General features: G+C 41.7%; 1 protein-coding gene and 1 long non-coding RNA gene across 2 annotated transcripts; one reads left to right on the plus strand and one right to left on the minus strand.

Moving 5' to 3' along the window:
- Positions 1-334: 334 nt before the first annotated feature.
- FZD7 (frizzled class receptor 7) lies at positions 335-4,015 on the minus strand. The gene has a single exon (XM_058187237.1). It carries the CDS (start codon positions 3,177-3,179, stop codon positions 1,473-1,475), a length of 1,707 nt encoding a protein of 568 aa, XP_058043220.1. The 5' UTR covers positions 3,180-4,015; the 3' UTR covers positions 335-1,472.
- Positions 4,016-10,523: 6,508 nt separating this feature from the next.
- On the plus strand, positions 10,524-19,748 carry LOC131200548 (uncharacterized). The gene is made up of 3 exons (XR_009155651.1): positions 10,524-12,474; positions 19,241-19,300; positions 19,437-19,748. It is a non-coding gene; the product is annotated as an uncharacterized LOC131200548 (long non-coding RNA).
- Positions 19,749-27,983: the final 8,235 nt, after the last annotated feature.

Below are 27,983 nucleotides of genomic sequence, written 5' to 3' on the forward strand. Positions count from 1 at the left end.
ACTAATGAATAAACTCTCTGAAGTAGTAGCACTTCAAGTCCATGTAAACATCTGCAAGAAACTGATTCCCAATGAAGGCCACAATGAAGAATCTACTGGTTTCAAGGGAATCTTAAGAACATATTGAAGGGAGCACTGAGGCGCCTCCCTGATTGGACCAGGACTGCAAAATATTTTTCCTCCTCTTTCTCAGTTTCTAGGACTTCCCCAGCCTATTTACAAATTAAAGGGCAATACAGATGATCAGCCAGGGAAACCAACTCTAACCTTGCGAATATAATAAAACCTTAGAGATGCTTTAAAAGGCTTGTTTGATTATGGGCTGTTTTGTTAGTTGTTCTGAAAAAAAGAGAGGTGGGGGTGGGGTGGAGGAGAGGCAACCTTAGCTTTTCTCCAGTTACATCGGGTTTCCTGAAAACCCTTTCCTCCCTTGTGTTCACAAAAGGAAAATAAAGAGCTGCATGACTCGAAGCTCTAGCTGAACCTCAACAAATTCTTTGTTAGTCTCCCCATAAAAACCAAACCCCTGCTTACGCTTTGCTGCAGAGAAACCCACTTTTGTTTCTCTTTTGTCTCCTCTAACAAAAGACGAGAGAGTTAAAGCCATTCTATCAAAAATCAACATGTCACTTCTTTTTCAGACCCATTTCTTTCCTCCCCCCCCATTGCTCCTCCCTAAAATCTCAGCAAGACTCTTTTGCCAAAGCCCAAATCAGCCAGGAAGAAAAGTTTGAAAACAGGAATGCAGAATTCTCCTTACAGCCTGGCCAAGCCGCCCATGCAATGAGGATTCAGAAGTTAAGCTCAACTAAGTGTGAGGTAACTTGCTCCCAAGGCAGGTTTGCATAGCTGGAAACCATCATGCCTTTACTTGGGAGTCAGTCCCATTGAATCCGTTTGAGTTTTAAACTTCCAAGTCGGTTTGCAGTGGACTGCACTGCTACAATATGGAGGAACCCCCAGTAGGACTTATTTGGCAATTTCTTTTTAAAAGGAATGAACATGCACACAGGCACACGGGCGCATGCACACGCGCGCACACACACACACACACACACACACACACACACACACACACACACACACACACACACACACACTTTCTCCTTTCTCAGAGCTTTCCTGGATAACTTTAGAAAGACTGTAAAGTAAGATTCTGAGTTGGGGGAGGGGGGTCTGATTTGGCACCCTATCACACGGTAAAAAAAGCTAGCTTGCTGTTCTCTCTCTTTGTCCCAAACTTCCATTCTTGGCACTATGCCAGATACTCTAAACAGATACTGTAGAGCCATTTAGAAAGTGAGAAGGCCAGGCAGGATGAGGGAATAAGCAAATTCTCAGAGGATATTTACTGCCCCAAAGCACAGTCTAGAGATGGAGGGTCTCTTGGTGAGAAGCAAAGGTAGTCTGAAGGAACAATGGCCCAAGCCCCTGTTCCTTGCAATACAAGGGGAGAAGAAGCCAAGGGAGCCTCATACAGCAGTCTCCCCTTTGCTTCCTGTGCTGAGTCTGTGGTAAAAGCGCCTCCAAGATTGGAGAGTTTTGCCAGTCCAAATCCAGAAGCCAGTTGTGATGCCCACAATCATGGTCATGAGATACTTGATCAAAAAGACAGTGAAGTCAGGGCTCATTGGGGCAACATTGGTGGGGCAAGCAATGGCATAGCTTTTGCAGTTCTGCAGGAGCCAGGTTTTCTCCCACATGTCCCGGAAGGCCTGCTCATAGAAGTAGCAAGCCAAGACAATGGTGGCAGGCACTGTGTAGAGGACGCTAAAAATGCCAATCCTTACCATGAGCTTCTCCAGCTTTTCGGTTTTGGTGCCATCATGTTTCATGATGGTCCGTATACGGAAGAGGGACACAAAGCCAGCCAGGAGGAAGGAGGTGCCAATGAAGAGGTAGACAAAGAGTGGGGCCAAGACAAAGCCCCGCAATGCGTCTACACTGTAGATGCCCACGTAACAGACTCCACTGAGCACATCCCCATCGACCTGTCCCATGGCTAAAATGGTGATGGTCTTGATGGCAGGCACGGCCCAGGCAGCCAGGTGAAAGTACTGGGAATTGGCCTCAATGGCCTCGTGGCCCCACTTCATGCCAGCAGCAAGGAACCAGGTGAGGGAGAGGATCACCCACCAGATGGAGCTGGCCATGCCAAAGAAGTAGAGGATCATGAAAAGGATGGTGCACCCTTCTTTCTTGGTGCCCTGCACCACAGTGCGGTAGCCATCTTCTGAGAAACCTTCCACACAGACCACTTTGTCCTCCAGCAGGAAGCCAGCCACATAGGCTACTGCCACCATGAAATAGCAGCCAGAGAGGAAGATGATGGGTCGCTCAGGGTAGCTGAAGCGTCTCATGTCCACCAGGTAGGTCAGGACAGTGAAGAGGGTGGAGGCACAGCACAGGATTGACCAGATGCCTACCAGCAGACGGGCAAAGTGAACCTCAGCCTCCTTGAAGTACATCAGTCCATTGGGGAGTTCTGGTTCACAAGGAGCACCACAGTCCCTCTCACCCAAAAAGCGGTAGCCCAGGTATGGGGGCACTTTGAGCTGCCGTGGGCAGGAGAAGCCAGAGTTGGTGGGGCGCAGGAGGTGAGAAGTGGGATGGGGCAGATACGGGGTGGGGAAGACGGTGGAACTTTCGGGGCTCCCTCCGCCCGCTCCCGAAGTGTCCGAAGTATTCTGCCCCACGCAGATCTCACCTGCGCCGTGCATGGGGAAGTTTTCGCAGCGGAGCCGCTCGGGCCACTGGAAGCCAAACTTGTTCATCAGGGCCTCGCAGCCCTGGCGGGCCCGCTCGCACAGGGATCGGCAGGGTGGGATGGCCTGTTCCAAGACGGTGCAGACGGGAGCGTACATGGAGCAAAGGAAGAAGCGCAGCTCCGGCGAGCACTGCACTTTCACCAGCGGGTAGAACTGATGGACTTCCAGCCCGGCGTCTTCTTGGTTGGTGTGCCCCAGGAGGTTGGGCAGGATGGTCTGGTTGTAGGCGATGTCCGTGCAGAGAGGGATCGAAATGGGCTGACAGAAGCCGTGGTCCGGGACAGAAATCCCTTTCTCCCCATGGTAAGATTGGGCGCCGGAGCCCCAGGGAATCCCGCACAGGACGCCCAGGAAGACGGCCAGGCCCAAGGAAGCAGGGGCCGTTCTCGTCGCTCTCGGTCCTCGATCCATGATCCAAGGCAGCGGCAAGGGAAGGAACGAGGGCGGCCGGCAGGGAGCAAGCGGCGGGAAGCGGGTCTTCGCAGCCCCAGAGGCGCTGGAGTCTCAAAGCATCGGCGGCGCCCAGCCCAGACCCCTGAGAGGGCCAGCGGCCAAAAGGCTTACGCGGCGGCGGCGGCACAAGGCTGGCTTCGCTCTTCCAGCCGTCTTGCTCTCGGGTGGAGGAGGTGAAAGAGGCGGATCGCTCGCCAAACCGGCTCTCTCGTTGATCGCTCGCCAAGGGCTGGATGGTAATTCTTTGCTGGGGTTGCAAGGCGAAACGCTCCTCCGATGTTATTTTCTTCCACCGGAGAGAGAAGAGAGCTTGACGGCGCCTAACAACGTCGTGTTTTTCCTTCGATCGGCCACGAAGCAATCTTGGAACGGAGGAGGCGGTGGGCGGGTGGGAGGATCGTTCACAAGTTCGACCGCAGTAACTGGCTCCGCTTCCCAGCTGGCTGTACAACCCCTCAAAAGTTCGGGAATCCAAGAATTTGGCTTACTGTGACTTCTCCGTTTCAGGCGTTGCTTTAATTGAGGAGTTGATTGTGGGCTTTTTTGTTGTTGTTGTTAAAAAAAAATCCAATCACTCCATTATCTCTTTTACCAGCAGTGGGCTAAACCTTTAAACAGAAACATGGGTAGTCCGATATCCCGTCGGCGCCCTTATGCATGGAAGGTGAAATCTATCTCTCCAGCAGCAACAGGAGAAACTAGATGCCGTTGGAACAAGCAACATCCACCCTAAAAAAAAAATAAAGGAGGGAAAAAAAGACGTCCCTGCACTTTGAATATATATATATATATATTCTTGTATGTGTAAATCTGGTATTCCATGGAACTCCACCCCTTCGCCCCATTCACAAACCAAACAGTGGGCGGGCTATAGAACTCAAGCTTCTACCAATTGCATAATCTGTTGCTTCCCTACCTCTGTTGAGGATTGGACAGAAAGATAAAAGCCTCTAAAGGGGAGGGGAGGAATCGGGGGCGGATTCTGTAATGGTGGATTCTTCCGCAGAAAAGTTGAAAGAAACTTTCAGACTCTTGAATGGAAGAAAGGGACGCGTATACGCGCGGAGAGTGGAGGAGGAGAACCGTGTTAATCTGTGGTAGGCAAAAATCAGAAGGAATCTTTATATATATATATAAAGACGCCGAGAGAGTGAGAGCGAGAGAAACCTGGATCTGGATGCCTGGGTCTCATACAGCTGGGGTCGAAATTAACTTTTTTATTTTTATAAAGGGATTTTCCGCATATACAGCTGCTACGGCCTTTCTGAAATAACTTTTGGAAAGCCCGAAATTCACATTGCATGATGGCCTGAAAAAATGTCTTTATTCTCTGAGTTTTATGCAGTTCTTCTGCCTCAACTAACTGAATAAGACTCCACTCCATCATAAATACCTAAGAGATGACATTCAAAATAATAGCAAATAGTTTGAAAATGTAAAAATAGTAATTGAGGTTGTGGAAGATAAACCTGAAACCACTTAGGTAACAAAAGAAAGAAACTTGAAGCTTCTCTTTTAAAATGTTTTTGATAGCAGACTCAGTCCAGTTCTTTAAATTCAGTTCTTTACTTTTGAGAATATATCTTTTTTGAAATTTTTATTTATTTATTTATTTGTCACAACAATATATATAAGCATCACACAAAAAAATTATATAGTATAATGAGGGAATATTAGGAGGTATGGAGAAATGGTGCAAAACCGTAAGATTGACTATGCTGTTCATGTTGTTTCATCATGAAAACCTCATCCCCCAGTTACGTGCATAAGAATTTGATTAAATACCTTCCATACAGCAGAAAACATTTAAATCCAAATTCACAAACCAAATTGGTTTATGACTTGGTCTCAATTTCTTTAGCAGGACACAAAAAAATTTAAGGAAATGGTTTGAGGAACGCAGCTTGAATTAGAAACATCTATTAAAATTCATTTATGCTGAAGATTTTCCTTTGCTTATAGCAAAGAATATTGAAAACTTTTGTTCATCATAATTTAAATCTGCTGAGGATCTGGAGGTGAAAATTACTTGAAAGGTAGACTTGATTAGGAACTGGCTTCATGGAGCTTGGTCAAATATGCAGTGTAAATGTGAGCAAATTGCCTCATGAACATATCCCAGGAATTAATCTCCCAGCGCAAAGATTTGGGTTTGCAGCTTTAGCTTCCCAATCATATGCACATTTTAGAATAGAATAGAATACCGGCAAAAGGGGATCTTGGAGATCTTTTACTCCAATCCCTACTCAGGCAGGAAACCCTCTATCAGTGATGGCTAACCTTTTTGCCTTTGAGTGCCAAAAGTGGGGGGACCGCGGGAGAGTGTGCGTGCATGCCCACACCCATCATTCAATGTGCCCTCCTCCCCTGCGCAAGCGAACCCCCCTGCATTCCCCCCGCTTTTGGTGCTTTTGGCATGGTGGGACTGGTAGGCCTGTTTTTTGCTCTCTCCAGGCTCCAGGGGCTTTCTAGGAAGTTTCCTGAATTCCGGTGGGTCCGGAAGGCCGAAAATCAGTTGGCACATGGGCACCGGAGCTGAGCTATGGCAATGTTCATGTGGCACAGTCCGCTTGCCACCTGTGGCATGTGTGCCATAGGCCTGCCATCACGGCTCTATGATTTCAGACAAATGGTTGTCCAGTCTCTTCTTAAGAGCCTCCAGTCTTGGAGCATCTTCTGGAGGCAAGTAATTCTATTAATTGTTCTGCCAGGAAATTTTTCCTTAGTTCTAGGTTGCTTATCTCCTTGATTAGTTTCCATTCATTGCTTCTTGTCCTGCCCTCAGGTGCTTTGGAGAATAGGTTGACTCTTGAATTCAATAGAAAGTTCTTCTAAGTTCGGAGATGTCTCATTAATCTCAGGAATTCTGGCCCAACCCCAAAACAACCAATAAACAATGAATTAGCATGGCAGAATTCCAATGCCTCCCAACATCTTTTTCCTTGTTTCTTACTATCTGCGGAGGAAAAATGTACAGTATTCATTTCTTAAAGGGGAACACCCATACCCACATCATGACTGTTTTATATAAACTAGAGAACCAAATCACTTGAAATGAAGAAGCAGATGCAGTCACTTGAGTCAGTTTTACAAACTGGTTTGGGTTTGTTTTAAAAGCCTAACCTTATTTCTTAGGGCAAAATAGAACAGGTGAATAGACAATACCACCATTACTTTCTTTTTGCCACTCTGAAGAACATTATATTTCCCAATTTCTTCTTAGGTTTTCTTATTGACTGTTGTCTCTTCAGCTGCTGCTGTGTGAATTGTCCATACATTTTTTTTCTTTATAATCAGTCATATCTAGTTTATGATAGGCTACATGTTTATCAATTTTTATTTGGAATCTTCATTGAGTCTTTTGGTTCTCAACTGCTTTTTCATTATTGTGATTCTGACATTTTCTTGTTGCCAGTGCTTTTTTAAAGATTCCAGTGAATCAAGCAGCCGCTTTATTTATCAAAAATTCTGTCTGCACAATCACATACAAGATATTCAACAATCTTCAGTTCTTTGCATTAACAGTCTTCTTCCATTGTTGTCCTAATTAAACAACTACTCCTCCTCCTCCTCCTCCATGTTTGATAGCACCTATGAAATAAATTCTCATCTAAAAGTAATAAAAGAGTTATACAAAGAATTGCAGTCTTACACCTACAAAATTCTATTTTTCGCCTGTAATCAGTGTCATGTTGCAATATATTTTTAATGGCAGGATTTGACTTGCTTTTAGTTTGATTCTGGAGAGAAAGCAGTCTTGTTTTTTATTTGTAATTGCAAAATGGTGAAGCTAAAGCTTTGTGGTTAAAAACATTTTGTAATCACATATAGCTTAGTCATATGAAACTATTTTAGAAGGGTTAGACTAGTAACATATCAATAGTGAGGTTTTCAGTAGGAGCCATTGTGTTTAACATTACTAAATCCATGGTAGTATTTGTTTTAGCTTAAATAGGATTGAGAGTGTTTGTCATCCATATTCAATTGTTTGTATAGAAAGCCTATCTTTATCACAGATTTATATGTCTCCTAAAACATTTAAATACTTCTAATATTTAATTTTTGCTTTTAAAGGAAGCCTTGATCACTTGTTTTCTTGAAAGTTAAATAATGCCACAATCACATAAAGTTTTCATTTACCTCGTTAATTGTTAAAAAACATCTGGTTTGATTTGAATATCCTGCACAAGAATAGCCATGTTAATCTGTTGCAGCAAAACCAGCAGAACCTGAAAGACTAACTAAATTAATTACAGCATATGCTTTTGTTGATAAACCTCTAATGAAGTGGACTATAATCCATGACAGTTTAGGTCATAAAAATAATTGGCAGTCTTTAGGGTGCCACAGAACTGTTGTTTTGGAACATTCTTCTTGTTTTAATTAGCTGCACTCCAATAAATTCTCATTAAATTCACATGCCATTTACACTGTGTATTTATTTATCATATCTATATCACATTTTCCTCCAGAAATTCAAGGTGATTTATATGGGAATCTTCCTTCAGTTTATTTTCCCAGTGTTAACTGGGTGAAGTAGATTGGGCTGAGACATAACACATGACCCAATGCATTTTCAAGACCAAAGGTTGATTTGAGTCTGATCTCCCAGGTGAAGTCAGCAGTCTGACTCCTTCATCAGCTGATGCAATGTTCTCCCCCAGAAGATGTGTGTCTCCGCTCACCTAGTATTAAAGGACAAAAGTAATGAAGTCATATCACTTTTGTCACTCTTTTAAATTAGAACTGATCTTAATGATTCTGGTTTTAATTTTGATAGCTGTTGGGTTGATTTGACTAACTTGTTTTAATTACTGGATTTATTGTTTTTAAATACCTTGAGGGTTTATATAAGTATCAAATTGAGGACTATATTTAATAATAAAAATGAAATGAAATATTAGATGTACTGTGTAATTGGGTACTGCTTTTGTATACCATTTGGATTGCATAAAATACTTTAAATAAATAAATAGAACCAGTAACACCTTACAACAACTCCATAAAGTTATCAGAGTAAAAATCCCATGTGAATATGTGAAGCTGAGAAACACTGATTTGATGAAGGTTATCTGGTAAGACCAAGGCTACAGTGAGATTTGAATTTAAAACTTCCTATATTCAACCCATCTACTGTGGAATTTGGAAAAAAATTCTTTCAGATTTCTTAATTTGTTGGATTTGTAAGATAATAGTTTTTGTATGAAATAAATAACATCATTTCTAAATACAATGCATATTTAGAACATTTAAGTTTACCATAATCAATGATAAAAATATGATCAGGATGCTAGAACAGTTTCATTAGGGAAATTGAATGGTCTTCAGTTGTTTTTATTACTAGAATTTGTAAGAAATGCTAATCCTTATTGCAATTAGGAACCTCTAATTTAAATTCAGAATTGGAGAATTAAAACCTTGAAAGAAGGATTTACAGCTTTATTTTTTTAAGAGTGTGAAAGGTTTTTCCCCAAACTGATATTTGCAGTAACTGGCAGGGAACATTGTTGTGTAGTCTGGTAGATAGTCTGACACACTGGATGGGCATCAAGTCTTTCACAATTCGTTTCTTCGATTCGTTAGTATTGGACTTCACTTTTGGAATCACCTTCTACCATTTTGTTTCTGTTGCCTTCTACAGCCTGAACTTCTGCATCAGGGATGTCAAACTCATGGCCCGCAGGCTGGATGTATCATGCGCTGGCCACACCCACACTGTTTTAGCGAAGTGGGGGGGAAGTCATGATACATCACATGATGACAACATGATGATGCGAGTTTGACCCCTGATCTACATCCTTTCTACCATCTTTTTGGCCAGCTGCTTTTACTTTTTAATTTTTTTCTTCAGTAATTTCTTCTTTCTATCCCAAACCCCACCCCATCCCAAATGCTGGGAATATTTCAAATGTGCTCCTGCACAGCTGCATGTCTGTGCAGCAGCATGCACAAATGTGACTTTTTCTTCTTCAACAACATAGCTCTTCAGCTGCACCAAGTTGCTCTTTTAATTTCATATTTAAAAGTTTGGTAATAGAATGATATGAGAACCAGTTTGGCGGAGTAGCTAAGGCACTAGAAACCAGAAGACTGAGTGCTGCCTTAGGCATGAAGCCAACTGGGTAACCTTGTGCCATTCCCTCTCTCTCAGCCTTAGTAAGAAGACAAGGGCAAACCTCTTTTGAAAAACCTTGCCAGGGGAAACCAGTCCAGGCAGTCACCAAAAGTCAGCAATTACTTGAAAGCACCAAAATAATAAGTAAAAGGTTGTATAGGCCCTAGTAGGAGGTACATGGTGAAAGTAGTATGTGGGAGAAGTAGTTCACCACATCTAAAATTGTCTTTTTTGGTTTTAAACTGGACCACTTAAAATTTCCTTGGACACAGCATTCTGACTTTACAAAGATCATTAGATGAAATCTGCTTTTACCAAAAATGGAATAGTGAGTTGGCCAACTTACTGTTGTCTCTAAAGCCTTGTAACCCCTTCATGATGTTCCAAGACGTGCACTGCATAGAAATCCAACTTCAGAGGTGTTGCAATTCCAGATGAGATAATCTGAGCAGCAGAAAATGACAGCTGGACCTGGATGTGAATTCACTGATACCAACTAATTTGCCAACATGGCCATCTGGACTCTAGTCTCTGGAGGAATATGCCATAGTGCTTATGTGCATGTAGAAAAAGGGTGAAATAATACGGTTGCTTTTAAGAAACAGTAGGGAATTAAGTTATGCTTTGTAGAGATAGTTCAAAAATGCATGTTCAAAACTTGATTAAGAGCCTTTTTATGGAGATTGTAGTTATACTAGTAACCACAGTCTCCATAATTTCCTAACCAGCATGGCCTTGTAGATAAACTGACTTCTCTCTTACTTTTCTTGGGAGGGGTGAAGAAACAGAGGTGAAGAAACACTAGGATTGAATGGAAGATCTGAACCATACCCTGGTTCTTAGCTTAACTTACTCATTGGGTTGTGAACACTAAACTGGGGCAGGGAGGGAGGGGAAAATCATGTCTCCTATGTTGAACCATATTTTTAAAAAAGATAAGATATGCTTCTAAAAATGTTTAAATAAGTTTTTTTTAAGCATTCCACGATCCTGAATGGCACTAAACATGTATTAAGCTTTGATCTTGTAAAGTGGAATACTGTTATCTCCTGTACGTAAACTTTAAAATTATAGGTCTCTATATATGTAGTTCTTTAATCCTATTTAAATCAAGTATCTTTTATTAGGGGAAGAAAGCCATGATCCAACAGAAACTCTGCAGCTCCTCAGGTGGTGATTTTTGGATTATCTTCCTCAGGATTTCCAGTCATGAGTAGTTTTGAAAATTACAAAGAGTTTTTTATTTCCATGTTTCCCTTCCATACAAAGTCTTGCAGACAATTGCTGCATTCAGTATTTATCAGTCTTTATTAGTGGTACTTAAGCTGGAAACCTTTCTCCCTCCCCAGAATTATCTGAAATTCCCCTGCCATTGGTTTACATTTAGCTAAACCTCCCTCTGATATCTTGACCAACATTTCACGGAGTCACGTCCTTCATGCAAGGTGACATAAAAAAAGTCAAAGCAAACACTTGTGACTCTCTTGATACCCCCCCCCCTAGATTGCTTGAAACATGTCAGCTTTTGGCTCCCATATCAGGGTCCAAGAGCACATGGGTGAAATGTTTGAGATCACACCCTTATTGTCCTTCGAGGAAGGAGTAAACATTCTTCATTGTCTGACTGCTAAGGCAAATGGGTGCACGGCAACTTCACAGGCAGAAAGGAGATAAGCTTGCCTTGCTCTCTCCAAAGAGCAGGCAGGATAAACAAAAGGAAAGCCACCCTGCTTTGAGGGATTCACTGTTGCACAGGGAGAGAGTTCTGTGGAAACAGGCTCCATAAGCAGCAGGACAATCAGAATCCATAAGAATGATCAGTCAGTTGTCAGGAAGACAGATGACCTAAGTGACACCTCGTTTCTATCTATCTATCTATCTATCTATCTATCTATCTATCTATCTATCTATCTATTTATTTATTTATGTCACACAGTATATATAAGCATAAGCATGTAATAACTATACAATATATAAGCATATATATAAATATGAGTATGTAATAACTATATTAATTGGATATAATGAAAGGAAACAATGGGACAGGAAAGGTAGGCATGCTTGTGCTAACAAGGCAATAGGATATTTATTTATTAATCTATTAAATGTATGTGCTGCCCATTTCACTGTTGAAGGGACTCTGGGCAGCTTATTAAAAAGTCATCAATTAGCAAGAAGGATATAGTATGAGAATAATATTTCTCAGCTGCACCCAAGATATTTTTTCATCAGATATAATATAACCTCCCCCCTTTTCCTTCTTACTTCTGTTCCAACCTGAATTGCAACTCAGTCTTACTTCAACTTCTACCGCATACGCAGAATAATTCAGATGACAGCAGGGTGGGCAGTGTAAGACACTAATTATCAGCTGATACCTTTCCATTAAGCATCTTTTGCTTGTTAAGGTCATCTAACTCTGTTTTCTGGTACAGCCAGTTCCAAGAACGGGCTTATTTTTGAGCAAGAGAATTCCAGTTAGGTATACTTAATATGGAAAGATCAACAATTGGCCCTATATAAAGGGATTTTGTGTTGCTCAGTACATACAACAAAAGAATATGATATTCATTAAACACAAATATCATTTCTATAGGAGTAGCTTTGGCAAAGATCTCCTAAAAGTTTTTTTTTTCTTAAAATGTTAAAGTGTAAATCATAAGAATGCATAAGCCATTACCTATTCTTCACAGACATAACCTAGAAAACCTGTGCAACCAAAAGGTTTGGTTGCCAATCTCATAAAAAGAGATGGGTGCAAAGGGAGGGAATCAGATATTAGTTGCAATGGAGCTGCCATAGCAACTCAATGCGGCTCTGAGGCTGATGGGATAACCAAGTTTTCCAGGCCTTCTAGAAAACTAATGGAGATGGAACTAATCTCATTTCTTCCATGACAGAAAAGATTTGCCTCTTGGATCCTTTCTAGTGTAGATCCCTGGCAGACAGGACCTGCAGCATGCCTCTTCTGCTGGATCTGATGGAACGGGCAGATGAAATGAGGAGAGGCAGTCCCTCAAATAACTCAGCTCCATGCCATGAAGGGGTTTAAAGGTCAAAACCAGCACCTTGAATTGGACTTGGAGGCAAACTGGCAACCAATGCATCTCACAGAGCAGAGGTCAGTCTAATCAAGAGGTGAGTGGGACATGAGTTGTTTGTTTGTTTGTTTGTTTGTTTGTTTACATTTATACCCCGCCCTTCTCCGAAGACTCAGGGCGGCTTACAGTGTATAGGGCAATGAGTGACCATGAGCAGAGCCTCTCAATCTAGGAATAGATGCAACTGGCACACAACCTGAAGCTGTGCAAAGGCCCTCCTAATCACAAATGCCATCTGCTCTTCCAGTAGGAATTGTGAGTCTAGAAAGATCCTCAAGTTGCATACCAGATCTATTTGGGGCAATACAACCACCATCACCAAAGATTGAATAGAACTGGCAATCCTCAAAACTCAAAGCCAATTGGTTATGCCAAGGTTCAGCTGAAGCTTTTTGTTCTCTATCCAGTTCCTCGCAACCTCCAGGCACTGGGATAAGACATCAACAGCACTGCTAAATTTGCCAGAGGCAGAGATGTATAATTGACTATCATCAGTGTACTGATGATTCCTCACCCCATGATGATGAATGATCCAGTGGCTTCATGTAAACGTTGAATACGAGGGAAGAGAGAAACAGTAGGGGCTGAGGGCAGAATCTCTTGCCCCAATTAACACTGATTGATATGAATCCCAAAGAAAGGAGACAAACCAGCACAGCACAAAGCCACCCTCCTGAAATCCAGAAGGATATCATTGGTTGATAGTATTGAAAACTGCTGAGAGGTCAAACAGAGCAAGAACAAGGATAGATGCACAACTCTTACCCAAGCCTTGCCAAAAGTTTAGTTTTTGACTGTTTTGCACATATGGTAGTCTAAATTTTGCTTTTATTGTGTATCGTGCCTATCCAAAACATCTCTCTTCTTTCTAGTGCCAGAAATTACACAGAGAACCTGTTTAGAAGGTTCTAATTGCAGAACGTCACCCACAATGTGCAGAGAATGGTCAGGAAAGGACTCAAGTTTCTGGGCACTTCATTCTGTGTTTCCAAACCCATTTATAAGCCATTTTTGAGGACATGATTCCCAATCAAAATGTTTGGTGGTCACATTTGGCAATTTCAGAAAGTATTGTTGGTGAGCTCACTTACAGAATAGCTCCCAATCTGTCCAATCACTAAATGGCTGCCAGGAAAGAACACATTTCCACAAGTCAAGCTGGTAGATTGGTTTACATAAAGGAAAAGAAACAACACACAATTAGGGTTAGAAGGAGCATACACAATAATCAGCTATAGTTTGGGTTGCTTTTAACTATAGGTTTAGCACTCTTCTGGGATTGTGCTAAACGTGCACAAAACCAGAGCAAGTTTTGAAAGATGACTAAATTAATCAAGCTAGTCATCTATCAACACTTACTTTCTCCCCCTTCCTTTTCCCTTGGCGAAAATACGATTGTGACTGAGAAAAGTCCATATATTTTAAGATACATACATACATACATATATGCATACACACACACACACACACACACACACACACACACACACACATATATATATGTTTTCATAGGTTTTCATGGGTATAGTTATGTAGGTCTTGGCGTATTCGGGTCTTTTCCCGTGTAAGGTTGAGAGTAGATGACAAGATGACATCTTCAGGACATGATGAGTGAGACCTCGTCGAAACGTTGCCAGTCTTACAGAAATATTTAACATGTATATTAAAATTACATATGTATGTATGTATGTGTGTGTGTGTGTGTGTGTGTGTGTGTGTATATAATTTATTTATTTTATTTTATTTATTCGATTTTTATACCGCCCTTCTCCTGAAGGACTCAGGGCGGTGTACAGCCAAAAATAAAAACAAACAATACAATATACAATTTAAAATACAAATTAAAAAACTTATTTTATAATTGGCCTAAAAAACTTTAAAATATATAAAACTAAAACCCCATTAAAATTAATAATAGATAATTTAAAATCAATAAAATTTAAGCCAGATGTGTCTTCAGTTTGCGGCGGAAGGTCCGAAGGTCAGGTATTTGGCGTAAACCCGGGGGAAGCTCGTTCCAGAGTGTGGGAGCCCCCACAGAGAATATATATGTTTTCATAGGTTTTCACAGGTATAGGTATGGCATATTCGGGTCTTTTCCTGTGTAAGGTTGAGAGTATCTTGGTGACGTTTCGATGAGGTCTCACTCATCATCTTCAGGCTGGTGCTTTCGGAGCTGCCATCTCTCTATAAATACTGGTGGGGAGGTGGGGAGTGTTGCTGTGAGCGGGTTGGTTGGCTGTGTGGTTGCATCTTGATTGGTAGATGGAGTGGGTGTTTGCAGATTAGTCGGTTGTTTCGTAGCATCCTGTGTGGGTTTGGTCCTAGTTGTGTGCCCATTAGTCTTTTGTGTTGTAACGACCTGGTTAATGGGCTGTGTGGAAACATCCTGAATTCTGGGAATGTGACCTCCTGTAGTGGTAATGGGCTTCCTGGAAATGTCCTGAGTTCTGGGAATGTGACCTCCTGAGTCTAGTGCTGTAACATCCTGGGTGGTAGGTTGTATTGTAATGTCCTGAGCTTTGGTGTTGTGGCCTCTGGAGTTCTTTGATGTGATGTCCTGAGCAGATGGCTATGATGCAGCATCCCGGGTTTTGGTTTGGCTCCGAATCCGAGGTCTTGTCATGTGTTCCTGGTGTATGTCAGCTTGCTGTGTGGGGAGATCGGAGGGGGGCGCAGCAGCCGGTGGTGCCAGCATGGTCTGGCTTCTGGATGGTGGTGTCAGGCCTGGAAACCATACTAGGCCGTAGGTTTTCAGATGCTGCCACATTTCTCCCCTGAGGGGAAGAAGTGGGGGTGATGGGTATGGTTACATTCTTCAAGCGGTCAAGGTCGGATTGTGTTTGCATCTGCAGAAGGAGTGGCAAGAAGAGGTTTTGAATAAAGTGGAAGAATGTTGGACCATGTGACCGGCAAAGGGGTTAGGGGGGTGGGACTCTTGGGGTTTGTATAACTGAGAAAAGAATCCGGAAGTTTCAGTTTTGGAATTTCACTCATCGTGTGCCAGTTTCCTTAGGCTAGTAAAGAACTTTGAAAGACAATGGCTTCAGAGTCTTTTTTTTTATGCAGAAGAGGTTTTTCTGGAATCTTGACACGTGGTTGTGTTTCATCTGTGGGATGGGTTTGGGTTTGAATCTGGTGAGGATGACTGGTGGTGGCGTCGTGTGTTATCCTGGGTCCGGTCAATTTTCATGGCTGGGACTCGTTTGTTGACTAAGGCTAGTTTCCAGATGTCTGGTAGGCGGGAGGTGTCATGTTCATGTTGTGGTTGTGGTTGTTCATGTAATAAATATATATATATATATATATATATATATATATATATGTAGGTCTTTGGTTATTCGGGTTTTCTCCCGCGTAAAATTGGAAGTGTCTTGGCGACGTTTCGACGAAGTCTCATTCGTCATCTTCAGGCTTCAGCTTCGTGCTTCTGGGAGCAATGTGTGATTGCAGCTGTTTCTTCCTTTTAACTGCTAGTGGGGTTTGAATTGATTGGGTGGGAGCTTGGCTGTGCTCTGATTGGATGGGGTTTTTGTGCTCTGATTGGATGGGGTTTTTGTGCTCTGATTGGATGGGGTTTTTGTGCTCTGATTGGATGGGGTTTTTGTGCTCTGATTGGATGGGGTTTTTGTGCTCTGATTGGATGGGGTTTTTGTGCTCTGATTGGATGGGGTTTTTGTGCTCTGATTGGATGGGGTTTTTGTGCTCTGATTGGATGGGGTTTTTGTGCTCTGATTGGATGGGGTTTTTTTTGTGCTCTGATTGGATGGGGGAGTTAGAAAATCAAGGAGTATATGAAATCCCATGCACCGCCTGCCCCACCACATACATTGGACAAACCAATAGAAGAATAAGTGCACGCATTGAAGAACACAAGAACTCAGTCAAAAAAGAGGAACCAACACCTTAAAGCCACAGGACACGATATTGACTTTAAAAAGACCAGAACTATTGCCAAAACTGAACACTTTAACAACAGAATAATCAGAGAAGCCATCGAGATAGAAAAACGCCCACACAGCATGAACAAACGAGATGATACCTCCCGCCTACCAGCCATTTGGAAACCCGCCCTTATTGACAAACGAGTCCCTAACACGAGGAAGGACACCAGACCCACACTCACGAGGTCCACACAGAATGTCACCACCACACATCCACCCAGAAAGCAGACCCAAACCCACACTGATCATGAAGCACGACCAAGGACCAGAAGCCAGACCGCAGCTGCAACATTAGCCATTTCAAACCCCTCCAATCTATACATGCAGCAGACTGACACCCACTATGAAGATGTAGCACGACCACGACCACGAAGCCAAACAACAGCTATGCAGCTCACTAGCTCAAATCCCCCTGCAACTCAGAGTAATCTGAGCACAAACAAGCCCCCACCCAAACAGGACACACCCCCAGCCAATCAGAGCACAGCCAAGCTTCCACCCAATCAGTTCAAACCCCACTAGCAGTTAAAAGGAAGAAGGTTTCCATTTATTTTTTACACTACACAAAGTCCAGGTCGCTATTATACCACCATTGTGGGAAATAGCTGAGGTTTGTGCAGAATGCTGTCTTGATGTTGTGTTTGTGGAGGATCTTGCTGATTCTGTCTGTTGTAAAACTTTTTCAATAAAAAAAAAATTGTTGTTGTAAAACTTTTTTAATTGTTGTTGTAAAACTTTTCAATAAAAACAACAACAACAATGCAGCTCACCAGCTCAAATCCCCCTGCAACTCAGACTAATCTGAGCACAACCAAGCCCCCACCCAAACAGGACACACCCCCAGCCAATCAGAGCACAAGAACCCACCCATCCAATCAGAGCACAGCCAAGCTCCCACCCAATCAGTTCAAACCCCCACTAGCAGTTAAAAGGAAGAAACAGCTGCAATCACACATTGCTCCCAGAAGCACGAAGCTGAAGCCTGAAGATGACGAATGAGACTTCGTCGAAACGTCGCCAAGACACTTCCAATTTTATGCGGGAGAAAATCCGAATAACCAAAGACCTACATACAAACACCCGCGAAAACATACAACACCCGCGAAAACCTCAGAAAACAAATATATATATATATGTATGTGTGTGTGTATGTGTGTAAATAAATTAACCTTCAGATGTGAATCAGGGCCATCCTAAGACCTTTTACAGTATTTTGAAATTGGTTCTGCCTAGCTGAAATTATCTGTCTCTGCCTAAAAGGAGGACTGAATCTGCAAGAAGGCTGTAGGTTAATCCATACCTGAACATTTCGTCTTATTACTGTATGTTTCTCATGCATAACAATTTATAACAATGAATAACCCTTGATTCTTCTGACATTTGCATTTTTCCTCAAATCTGTGTGGTGAATTTAAGGTGCTTATATATCCAGTGGGGATAATTTTAAGTATTTTAGGTGACACTGGCTTCACTTTCAAAGATAAGTCTTGGAATCTGCCCTAAATAATGTCCCTTGTGCAGATATAAGTTTAGAATAGAATAGAACAGAATAGAATAGAATAGAATAGAATAGAATAGAATAGAATAGAATAGAATAGAATAGAATAGAATAGAATAGAATTTTTCATTGGCCAAGTGTGATTGGACACACAAGGAATTTGTCTTGGTGCATATGCTCTCAGTGTACATAAAGGAAAAGATACGTTCATCAAGAATCATAAGGTACAACACTTAATGATAGTCATAGGGTACAAATAAGCAATCAGGGAACAATATCAATATTAAGGATACAAGCAACAAAGTTACAGTCATACAGTCATAAGTGGGAGGAGGTGGGTGATGGGAACGATGAGAAGATTAATAGTAGTGCAGATTTAGTAAATAGTTTGACAGTGTTGCGGGAATTATTTGTTTAGCAGAGTGATGGCATTCAGAAAGAAACTGTTCTTGTGTCTAATTGTTCTGGTGTGCAGTGCTCTGTAGCATCATTTTGAGGGTAGGAGTTGAAACAGTTTATGTCCAGGATGTGAGGGGTCTGTAAATATTTTCACAGCCCTCTTTTTGACTCGTGCAGTATACAGTTTCTCAATGGAAGGCAGGTTGGTATCAATTGTTTTTTCTGCAATTCTAATTACATATCTTTCTTACATATCCTTAGTTTCCTCCCTAAAGTTATCTGGAATTTTGGGGGATCAAAAAAGGGAAGAAGGTTTCCATTTATTTTTTTTACACTACACAAAAGTCCAGGTCGCTATTATACCACCATTGTGGGGAAATAGCTGAGGTTTGTAGGAGAGGCATCTGAGATAGAGGAGATTGAAGTCTACATCTCTATTCAAAAAAACTTGGTAACACTGTATTTTGGCAGCGTATAACTTGCTCATATTATAATTGCTTGGCTGTGGGGACAGAGAATCTGAGATTGTTATTACTTCCTTTTGGAGATTGTTTTCTCACTTAACAGATCCTGGTCTGGAAGTTTTCTCTGGCACTTGAAGAAATAGTTTATCAATGCTTGATTAAAATTCATGGGTAATTCAAGGAGGGACATATAATCTTAGCTCTGAAAGGAAAAGAACTGTTACTCACCATGGCATTTTCCAGGTGCCTTTGAAAATGTGTTTAAAGAAATTCCTGAGCTATGTTTACAATATCTCCCCCCAATCCTCCTTCACCCCTCCTCCTGCTCCCCAGTGCTCAAGAATTGCTTACATTTTCATGGATAGCCATAGTTTCAGTGTGTGGGGGAAGAGAAGGGAAGGGAAGAAGGAAAGGGGGGGAAAACCTTTTTAAAAAGGGCAGATTTCAAACTCTTACTAAAAAGAAAAAACAATGGCTTTAAATTACTTGTATTTCCAGTTTCTGAGACAACATATGGAAAGTGCTATACAAAACCATATTTTTTTTGGAACTAACCAGGTGAGTTTCATTATTGAACTTCTCTATTGATGTAAAATAAACTCAATCTTTTGTTAAAGATTGAGACTTTAACCTTAAAATATGGAGGTTGGTGTATGTATAAACTTAAGGTAAACTGCTCCAAACTTGATTGCAGAAAGTACAACTTCAGCAACAGAGTGATCAATGCCTGGCAAATACTACCTGACTGTGGTTTTGTCCCCAAACCCCCACAACTTTAACCTTAGACTATCTACTGTTGACTTTACCCCATTCCTAAGAGGTCTTTAAGCGGCGTGCATAAGTGCACCAACGTGCCTACCGTCCCTGTCCTAATGTCCCCATTTTTTATCCATTTCATGTACTCATAATCATGTTTATACTTATATCTGTTATCTTATACATGCTTGACAAATAAATAAATAAAATTTTAAAAATGTTGATTGATTGATTAACTAAGCCCTGTAAATTAGCTGTCCCCAATCCAGTCCCTGCCAGATATGTTGGACTACAAGTCCCATCATCCCAGTTATAATCCAACTCATTACCTTCTGGTTCAGTTACTGTACTTCTACTGATAACAAGGTCACAGAATAGGAGAAGAGTTTTGTTTCAGTGGTCACCATTTACATCCTCATCAAAAACATGGATCAACATATACAAGCAGGACATCTTATTTATTTTAATATTTTATATGATGCTCCGCCCCTCATAAGCTTTCTAGATGGTTTACACTACAGCTTTTCATATAATTTTCTTTAAGGAAAACAATTCCTAAAAATGTCTTTAAATGAAAAGAAAAAATCCAGAAGGTTTGGGCAAAACGAAGGGTTTAAGCGCTCTCATAAATGATGACAAAGAAGGTTGCTGACTTTAGTAGCCAATTTGAATCATTTTAATGGAAGTTCATTGTATGTTTCAAAGGAGTATTTAAATGCAGGTAATTTATTATGCCCACTCATAATCATAATTTGTTCCTCCTTGTCTATTTACCACAGCAGTCCTCCCAGAGGGATATTGTTATTGTTGTTATTATCTCATAGGGTGATATTCTATGGATTCCAAGCTGGGAAGTGCTGGTTTAGGCAATTACTTTAGGTTCACATGTTATCAGACAAAGGGATTGCCAAGAGCCTGTGCTCAAAACTGAGAGTGACTAGTATATTATTAGCACTAGTAAGGGTGAATTTAGCCCTGCCCGGAAGAATGCAAAAGAAAGATGAGGACATTGGAATGAGAACTTCATGTATTGTCATCTCTAGAATGCAGGACAGTCTTTTTTTCTGTGAGAAATCATGACAAAGGTACAGTTTTTGTATCCTGGGAGTATGTGCTAAGTGAGGGCCATAAAATGCCTGGAAGAGCTCCGTTTACTTCCCTGATGGAGAGCTAGTAAGCAAAAACTGCCAGTTTCCTTTCCACCATGTTGATAATTTGGTAGGAATTAGGGCCTCCTTGTATAATGACCTGCTTTACATCTCATGTTCTCCTCCATATTTCCACCTCTGTATTTGTCTGAGAGTAGGTTATGTCTGAGGCTAATTATGAAAGAGCAGAGGTTTGTTCCGATAGCATGTAGGAGCCACAATTCTCTGTAAATAGCTTGTGTGATGTATAATTGGGAATTTCTACTCCTGAGCACTTTTGAAAAATACTTTCTATTCTGGGATACTTGCCTAAGGAGAAAAGAGTTTTTGGAAAAAGTACCCGAAAGCTTTTTTTTTTTTTTGGCCCAGAACAATAATTGGAAACATATGTGAAACCGTGTGTTGCTTCAGAATAAAATGTGTGAGGAGAGCCAGCGATATTGCTCTGAAAACATGTTATTGTATCCCAAGTAGATTTCAACTGCAATTAAAATACCTAACACCAATTGAAATAGAAATAACTTCTTATTCTTTGGTAAACCTGCTAAAACACACACGCAACCTAAAAATTAAGATTGGAATTCAGTTTTCGACTTTCCCTTCATTGTGCCTCTCCACCAGGAACAGCTCAGACTGCAAATCCTTTGCATGGTTGTGTTGATCACAGCCAAGCAGCCTTTTCCAATGTGGCCTCTTCTAGTGTATCGAACAATAAATCTAATGTTGAGCTCAGCTGGTCAAATAGTTTAAGAACATAAACTTCAAATGATTTATACAAAATCATGGCCAAAGTGTATCTAATGATACATGAACAGTCAGCCTTCTTTCCTTCTTCTCTTTTGCTACAAAGCTGAATTTGTCCATTAGTATTTTCTTAACCCAAGGAACAGAAGGCTGTACTTTGACTAGAAGTTCAGATCCCTGCTTAGTCAGCCCCGGGTCACTTGACATAGCTTACATTGCTCGGTTATTATCAGGATGGAAAAAATGGTACTAGCTCGGGTACAAATATAATTCTCATTCATATATTCATAAACACATGGACTATGAGCACTAATTTGGACTTCAGCAATAAAATGCTCAGCTGTTATGTGTTTTTTATTTTACATCATGTCTTTATTGTATTTATCTTATGTCAAGCACCCTGAGTCATTTGTGAGAGATAGGCAGCTATCTGCCCATCTCACATAAAATAAATATGTGATGAATGAATGAATGAATGACACATCAGGATATGTGATAGTTCTAATTTTATTTATTTTAAGATATTTTGAAAGCTGCCCTTCTGAAGCCTGTCATTAATCTGGAATCACACAAAGGCTTCAAGTACCACAGCTTTAGAAAATGGTGCACAGAAGGTATTCCCAGTTCCTTTTTAGGGATTCAGGAAGTTGTCTGGCAGAAACACCAGGGGTATTCACGGAAACACCAGGGGTATTCACGCAGTGTGGTCAAAAAAGTCAAAATGGCAGCCACCAGGGTTGCCATTGAAGGTCCACCCCCTTTTTATTTACATCACACATATAAAAAACAGATGAAGCTCAAATGCACCCTCAGGGCTGCCATCTTGAATGAAAATTGTTGGTGTGATTTTCAATCGTTAAAGCTAAGTGATGGGCAAAGTCGGTTTGTTAAAATGCAATAAGTTTACATTTGGATGCTCTAAAGCAGCGGTTCTCAACCTATGGGTCGCGACCCCGTTGGGGGTCGAATGACGATTTGCCAGGGGTCGCCTAAGACCATCGGAAATATGGGAAGTATACTTGCGAGTGGAAGAATTGCGCTCCAATGGTTGATTCCACAAGCCAGCTGCAGGCTCTTCAAATCGCTAGCCGAATTCGGCTTCAGGCGCGATGAATTAAAAAAGAGAGAAATCTTTGCTCTGATGTCTTCCTCTCAAGCCAGCTGCAATCACTCCCAATCGCTAGCCTAATCTGGCTTCAGGCGCGATAAACTTAATAGGGGAGGAGTCTCCGCTTTAATGCCTCCGTCCTCAAGGCAATCGCAAGCAGTTCAGATCGCTAGCCAATACGGCTTCAGGCGCGATAAATTCAAAACAAAAATAATTTTACAGTTGGGGTCATCACCTCATGGGGAATTTTATTAAAGGGGTCGCCACATTGTGGGGAATTGTATTAAAGGGGTCGCAGCACTATAAAGGTTGAGAACTACTGCTCTAAAGGATAGGGGGAAAAATCAAAAATTTCATCCCCCTGCTTATCGGTGGGCTGTGGGAGGAGAAGATTCAAGTCAAGATGAAGAAGATGGCTGCAGTTTCACTTGTAAGATAGCAGGAGCTATGCTCTTGTCAAATATATTCCAGAATAACATTCAGGGCACCTAAGAACAAGTAAATAAATAGACACAACAGTGAGGTAGGATAAGATCTACCATCCTAACTGGCATTGTACTCAGTATTATGGCAGAGGAAAGAAGATCTGTGGAACACTGCCTCTCTTAATCTTTCTTGGACAGTAATATCACAGATGGAAGTACCTTGGAAGAAAAACAGACTTCTAAGAAAAGAGAGACCAACCTCTCCCTCTTTGGCATGGTATGGATTTACTTAGAGCAGGGGTCCCCATCCCCTGGGCCATGGCCCACTTCCAGGCCATGGCCTGTTCGGAACTAGGCCATGGAAGTGGCTGGCTGGCACATGCATGCCCACACACGCAACTCAAGTTGTGCGAGCGGTGGGCTGCCTGACACACACACGTACAGCTCAACTTGCGTAGTGGTGGGCATATATACATATATACATAGGCTCCATTTTCAGGTTTAAAATATCCCATTTGTAAAATGGAACAGATATGCAATATAAGAGAGTTCAAGAGCTTCCAGTTCCTCCATTTATAATAGCCTAAGAGCTGGTATTTTCCTTCTCATCTTCCCATCTCCCTTTTTTAAACTTCTGGCCCATATATTATTTTCATGCTTTTTAAATAGCTTTTCTGTCTTTAGTTCTACTTTATATTTTATTTGTTCTTTTTTGTGGTAGCGAAGAGAAGAGAAATAAAGCTGAAATGTCAGAGATGTATCCATGTCAAATTGGACAAGAATATAATCAGGAAAGAATTTCTTGATAGGAAATGTGAAACGGCCACACTCCTTCCTTCCTTCCTTCCTTCCTGATAGGTGAGCTCTGAGGAGCCATATGGTCAGAAATTTTAAAAGGACAGATCTAAAAGAAGATCAGGACTAAACAGAAGGGAAGGGGAAATGGGTTGGTAATCTGAACCGAGATCTGGGAGGTGAAAACTGTTCAGGGTGGGATAAATTGCTATAGCCAACTCTTTCACTCAGTGTTGTTTCATGTGCCTCTTTTTCAAATATGCTGGGAAGGAGGCTCAGTTTCTTCCAGATGTTTGAAATAGTTCTCACAGAATTGTAATCAAAAACTTGCTGGGCTGGGAGTGAATTGGAAGTACAGGACTTCAATAATATCAAGCAGAATGCTGAAGAGTGAATGATATATTAATTGACAGGATTTCTGGAGTGTATTTATCTCACAACAGCTGTCTACTGCTGTTCAATTGTGGCCAGCTTCAATCTTATTTAGGGACAAGCAATGAGTGTCCTTCTAAGGGTGAACTTCAGTCCCATCAGACCTACTGAAACATGACAGGGATGGAACCCAACAAAACCTGGAAGGTCGTAGATTGTCCTGAAATATTATAGGTAATATTGGATTTAGGACTATAATTCAATCCACAATTTTGGTTGAAAGTCATGATGGTCATAAAGTGAATTATATTACCACGCCTGATTTTATGATCTTTTCCACGGTGGTCATTAAGTGAATATTGCCCTTGTAAAGCAAAAGCAGCAGTTAAGCAAATTACATGGTCATTAAGTGAGCCCATTGTTTGCTATGGAAACCAGAAGTAAATATTGGTTTCTGGAAAAAATGTCATAAATTGTGGTTGTATGATTGCAGGATGCTGCAAATGACATAAATGCAGGCCGGTTGCCGAGTGTCATGTGACCATAAGGAGGGAGACATTGCAATTTTGACTCTGGATCATAGGTATCTTTTTCAGGGTCCATTGTAACTTTGAGCAGACACTAAACAATCAGTCATAAGTCAAGGACTACCTGTAACTAATATGCTGCAGAAGAGATACACAGCCCTCCCAGGAAAAAAAAAATGCTTGCAAAATTTTCACAAGGAGAATAAAATCTTTACAAATATTGGATCATCATACACTCCCCACACCCTCTGAGTGAGGTCTGCACCCTTCGTTTTGGCCTTTCGAAAGGCCTTCAAGACATGGCTGCGCCCATTAGCCTGAGTCCCCAATGGGGGTGTGGCACTTTGGAGGTGGCTAATGGAATAGATAACACCCCATCTCCTTCCTGTGTGCGCTTTGCTCCCTCCCTCTTCATCCTGGTGAATTTTATTTTAATTGAATTTTAAATGTATGAGTCTTATTTACTGTTTTAATATTCTGTAGTACATTTTAATTGAATGTCTGCAAGCTGCCTAGAATTGCCTCTGGCAAGATGGGCAACATCCAAGTTTAATAAATAAATAAATACAGGTATAATGCGTACTGTATATTATAACCTTCACTGGACGCTGTAGATTTGATAATTCCAAAAATTCTATAGCGCTAAGCAGATTTGGACTTGAACTGAACTATATTATACCTGGGACACTATTAGGAAAATTAATGAAGAACTAAATATGGTCTAAATCGGGTCCACAACCCCTGGGCCGTATCATACTACCGAGCCTTGAGCCCTTCAGAACTGGGCTGTGGAAGTGGTGGGCAAGCACACACATTCATGCGCATCCCCACTTCTGTGAGCAGTGGGCAAGTGCATGTGCCTGCTGCTCACACAAATGGAGCTGTGCGTGTTTGCTTGCCGTTCGCATGGAACCATCCCCTCTTCCCCACTGCTCCCCCAGCCAATCCACAAAGCTGGAAAGGTTAGGGAACTCTGGTCTTCCAATGGAGTGATTTCTTCCCAAGTAAGTAGCACCTGTCGTGTCCCACTCCTCCGCTGACGGCCGGGTCAGGGAAATCCGAATCAGGTGTGCCTCTGCAGCTCTGCCAAAGTCCTAGCAAAGTCCTCAGGGCAGGCAGGAGACCAGAAAGTGACTTCAGCAAGATATGTTTAGACTTTGCCTGACTCAGAGAATGCCAGAAAGCAGATCCTTTATATAGGCCATGGGGTGTGGCTCCATGACTCAGCATTTATCCAGGCCTGCCCCTCCCTTCCTTCTGTTGCCTCCGCCTATCAAGTCTTCTGATGCGGGGGTCACTCCAGTCGGCAGCTGTTGGTAATTGACCTCCCTCAGGCTCACATGCTGTGGAGGAGGGGGAGGGGTCTAGTTGCTCCGTTTGCCTGGGCATGGAGCCAGAGCTGGGGGCTGGAGGTATTTCTTCTTCTTCAGCCTGTCTGGGCATGGAGCCAGGGCTGGGGGCTGGAGCTTTTTTTCTTCTTCAGCCTGTCTGGGCATGGAGCCAGGGCTGGGGCCGGGAGGCATACTAGAACATTCCTCCGTGTTCAGAAGCAGATAAGAAGACCCCGGCTGAGGTGAGATTGGACGAGACACAACAGCACCTGCTTCACCTTTTGCCTGAAACCCTATGCCCCTGTGGCTCCAGCTCAAGAACATCTGCACCATATTTTGTAATTGCGTGGACGTGACTGCCATGTTGGCTTTTTTTAATCTTCTTTGTGCACACTTCTGCCTGGGATAAGCTTAATGAATCCACTGGCAGTTGCTTCTGAGTAAACATTCAGAGCATTGTGTGTTCTTGGTCTTCTCTACTTTATTCTGAAGAAGATCTGGTGTCAGTGTTGAAGTTTAGCTTCCATAATCTCCAGCCAAAGGACATTGGCCTGTATCTCTTGATGGAACAATTTAAGGATTTCTCATTTAGCAAGCTTTTTCATCTTAAAGCATGAACAATGACAGTTTTAGCTGAATGTGACATTGCACTGTATTTCTTTTGAAATCATTACATAGGAAAGAATTTGTATCATGTGTATTGATGAAGTTTATAAGTTGTAAGAGGAAAGGTGTTATCTGGCTGAACTACCAGCTTCTTTTAGTATTTTGTTATTGTAAGGGCTAAAAGGGAGAAGGAACTAAACACACTCTGAATAGATAATTCTAAAAAATTCACTGTTGATCAAGGATGAAATTAGCAAATGTAGGAGAAAAGGTGACGAGGAGTCATGGAAATAATGAAAAAAAAAAGGAGAGAGAAACTACAAGAAGGCCGGAGCAAACTTACAAATAAAACAAAAGCTTGGTAAAGGAAAAGATACCTTGTCAGAAGAAAAACGTTTCTCTTTTTCTCTTTATAGAAGGGAGCGGAACTTATTAAAGCAAAAACTCCAAACACATACACTTTCTGAGAGCTGACTCCAGAACTCTTGTCCAACTCAGCCAGTGTGTGCCATGCACCGATCACATGTTCTCTGCTGGAGACCAGGCTGAGAAAGAAGACAAGAAAAGGGGAAAAGAGAAAGCTGTCATGTGGCCATTAGCATCTCTTCTCTTCATGGAGCTGGTGCCACACAAGGAAGACAACATCACAGAATGCTTGGCTTTGATTAAGTCAGAATTGCCATGGAAGCAGCTGTTGGAAACAGCATTGAATTAAAGGATTTGAGAGCCTTTAGCTGGATCACCCACCACTACACCACATCACTCCAACCCACGCATTGGATCAGCCTTAAAAATAAGATTCCAGAAAGTCCTGGGTTGGAAAACCAACACAACTGTCTACCAACAGATGAGAAATGGAAAGTTCTTCCCCTTCCTCCTCATCCCCCTGTTTTTTATTCTTTCTATCTTTCTGTCTATTGGCCAGTTTTATTTTTTTTAATAATGGGTGCAGAGGAAAGACCTCCCATAACTACTGCCATACTCACTTGCATGCCATTCTTAGTACATAAACTGACCGGGCAAACATTTCACTGGACTATATATTGAAAGCAATGCTTCATTTAGAACTAAGAGGATCTAGGATTCAGCACAGTTTAGAAATCACACTTTCTCACTGAGACTTTCTTTCTTTGTAGTACCATGTACTTGAGGTACTATTGTAGTTGCTCTTTCACTGATAAAAGTCAATCTGCACACAATGCCCTTTATTGTACCATAGGTAACAAGCAACACATTCTCTATTTTAACACAGTAAGCCAGCTGGTAGCTCCGCAGGGGATCATACAGAAGCAGACATGGCTCCCCCCAGTATTAACAACATAACAGATAGAATTATTACTACATCTGTAGGTGTAGCAATGGGGCAGTTCAGTTGCTGAATTTCTATTCATCACAAATCTGAAGGACAGAAACAGTCCAATGAGTTCCA

Source organism: Ahaetulla prasina, chromosome 1 (genome assembly GCF_028640845.1).
Source record: "Ahaetulla prasina isolate Xishuangbanna chromosome 1, ASM2864084v1, whole genome shotgun sequence".
NCBI classification, from domain to species: Eukaryota; Metazoa; Chordata; class Lepidosauria; order Squamata; family Colubridae; genus Ahaetulla; species Ahaetulla prasina.

Coding starts and splice junctions, on each gene's coding strand:
- FZD7 (XM_058187237.1), bottom strand. CDS start 3,179: ATGGATCGAGGACCGAGAGCGACGAGAACGGCCCCTGCTTCCTTGGGC.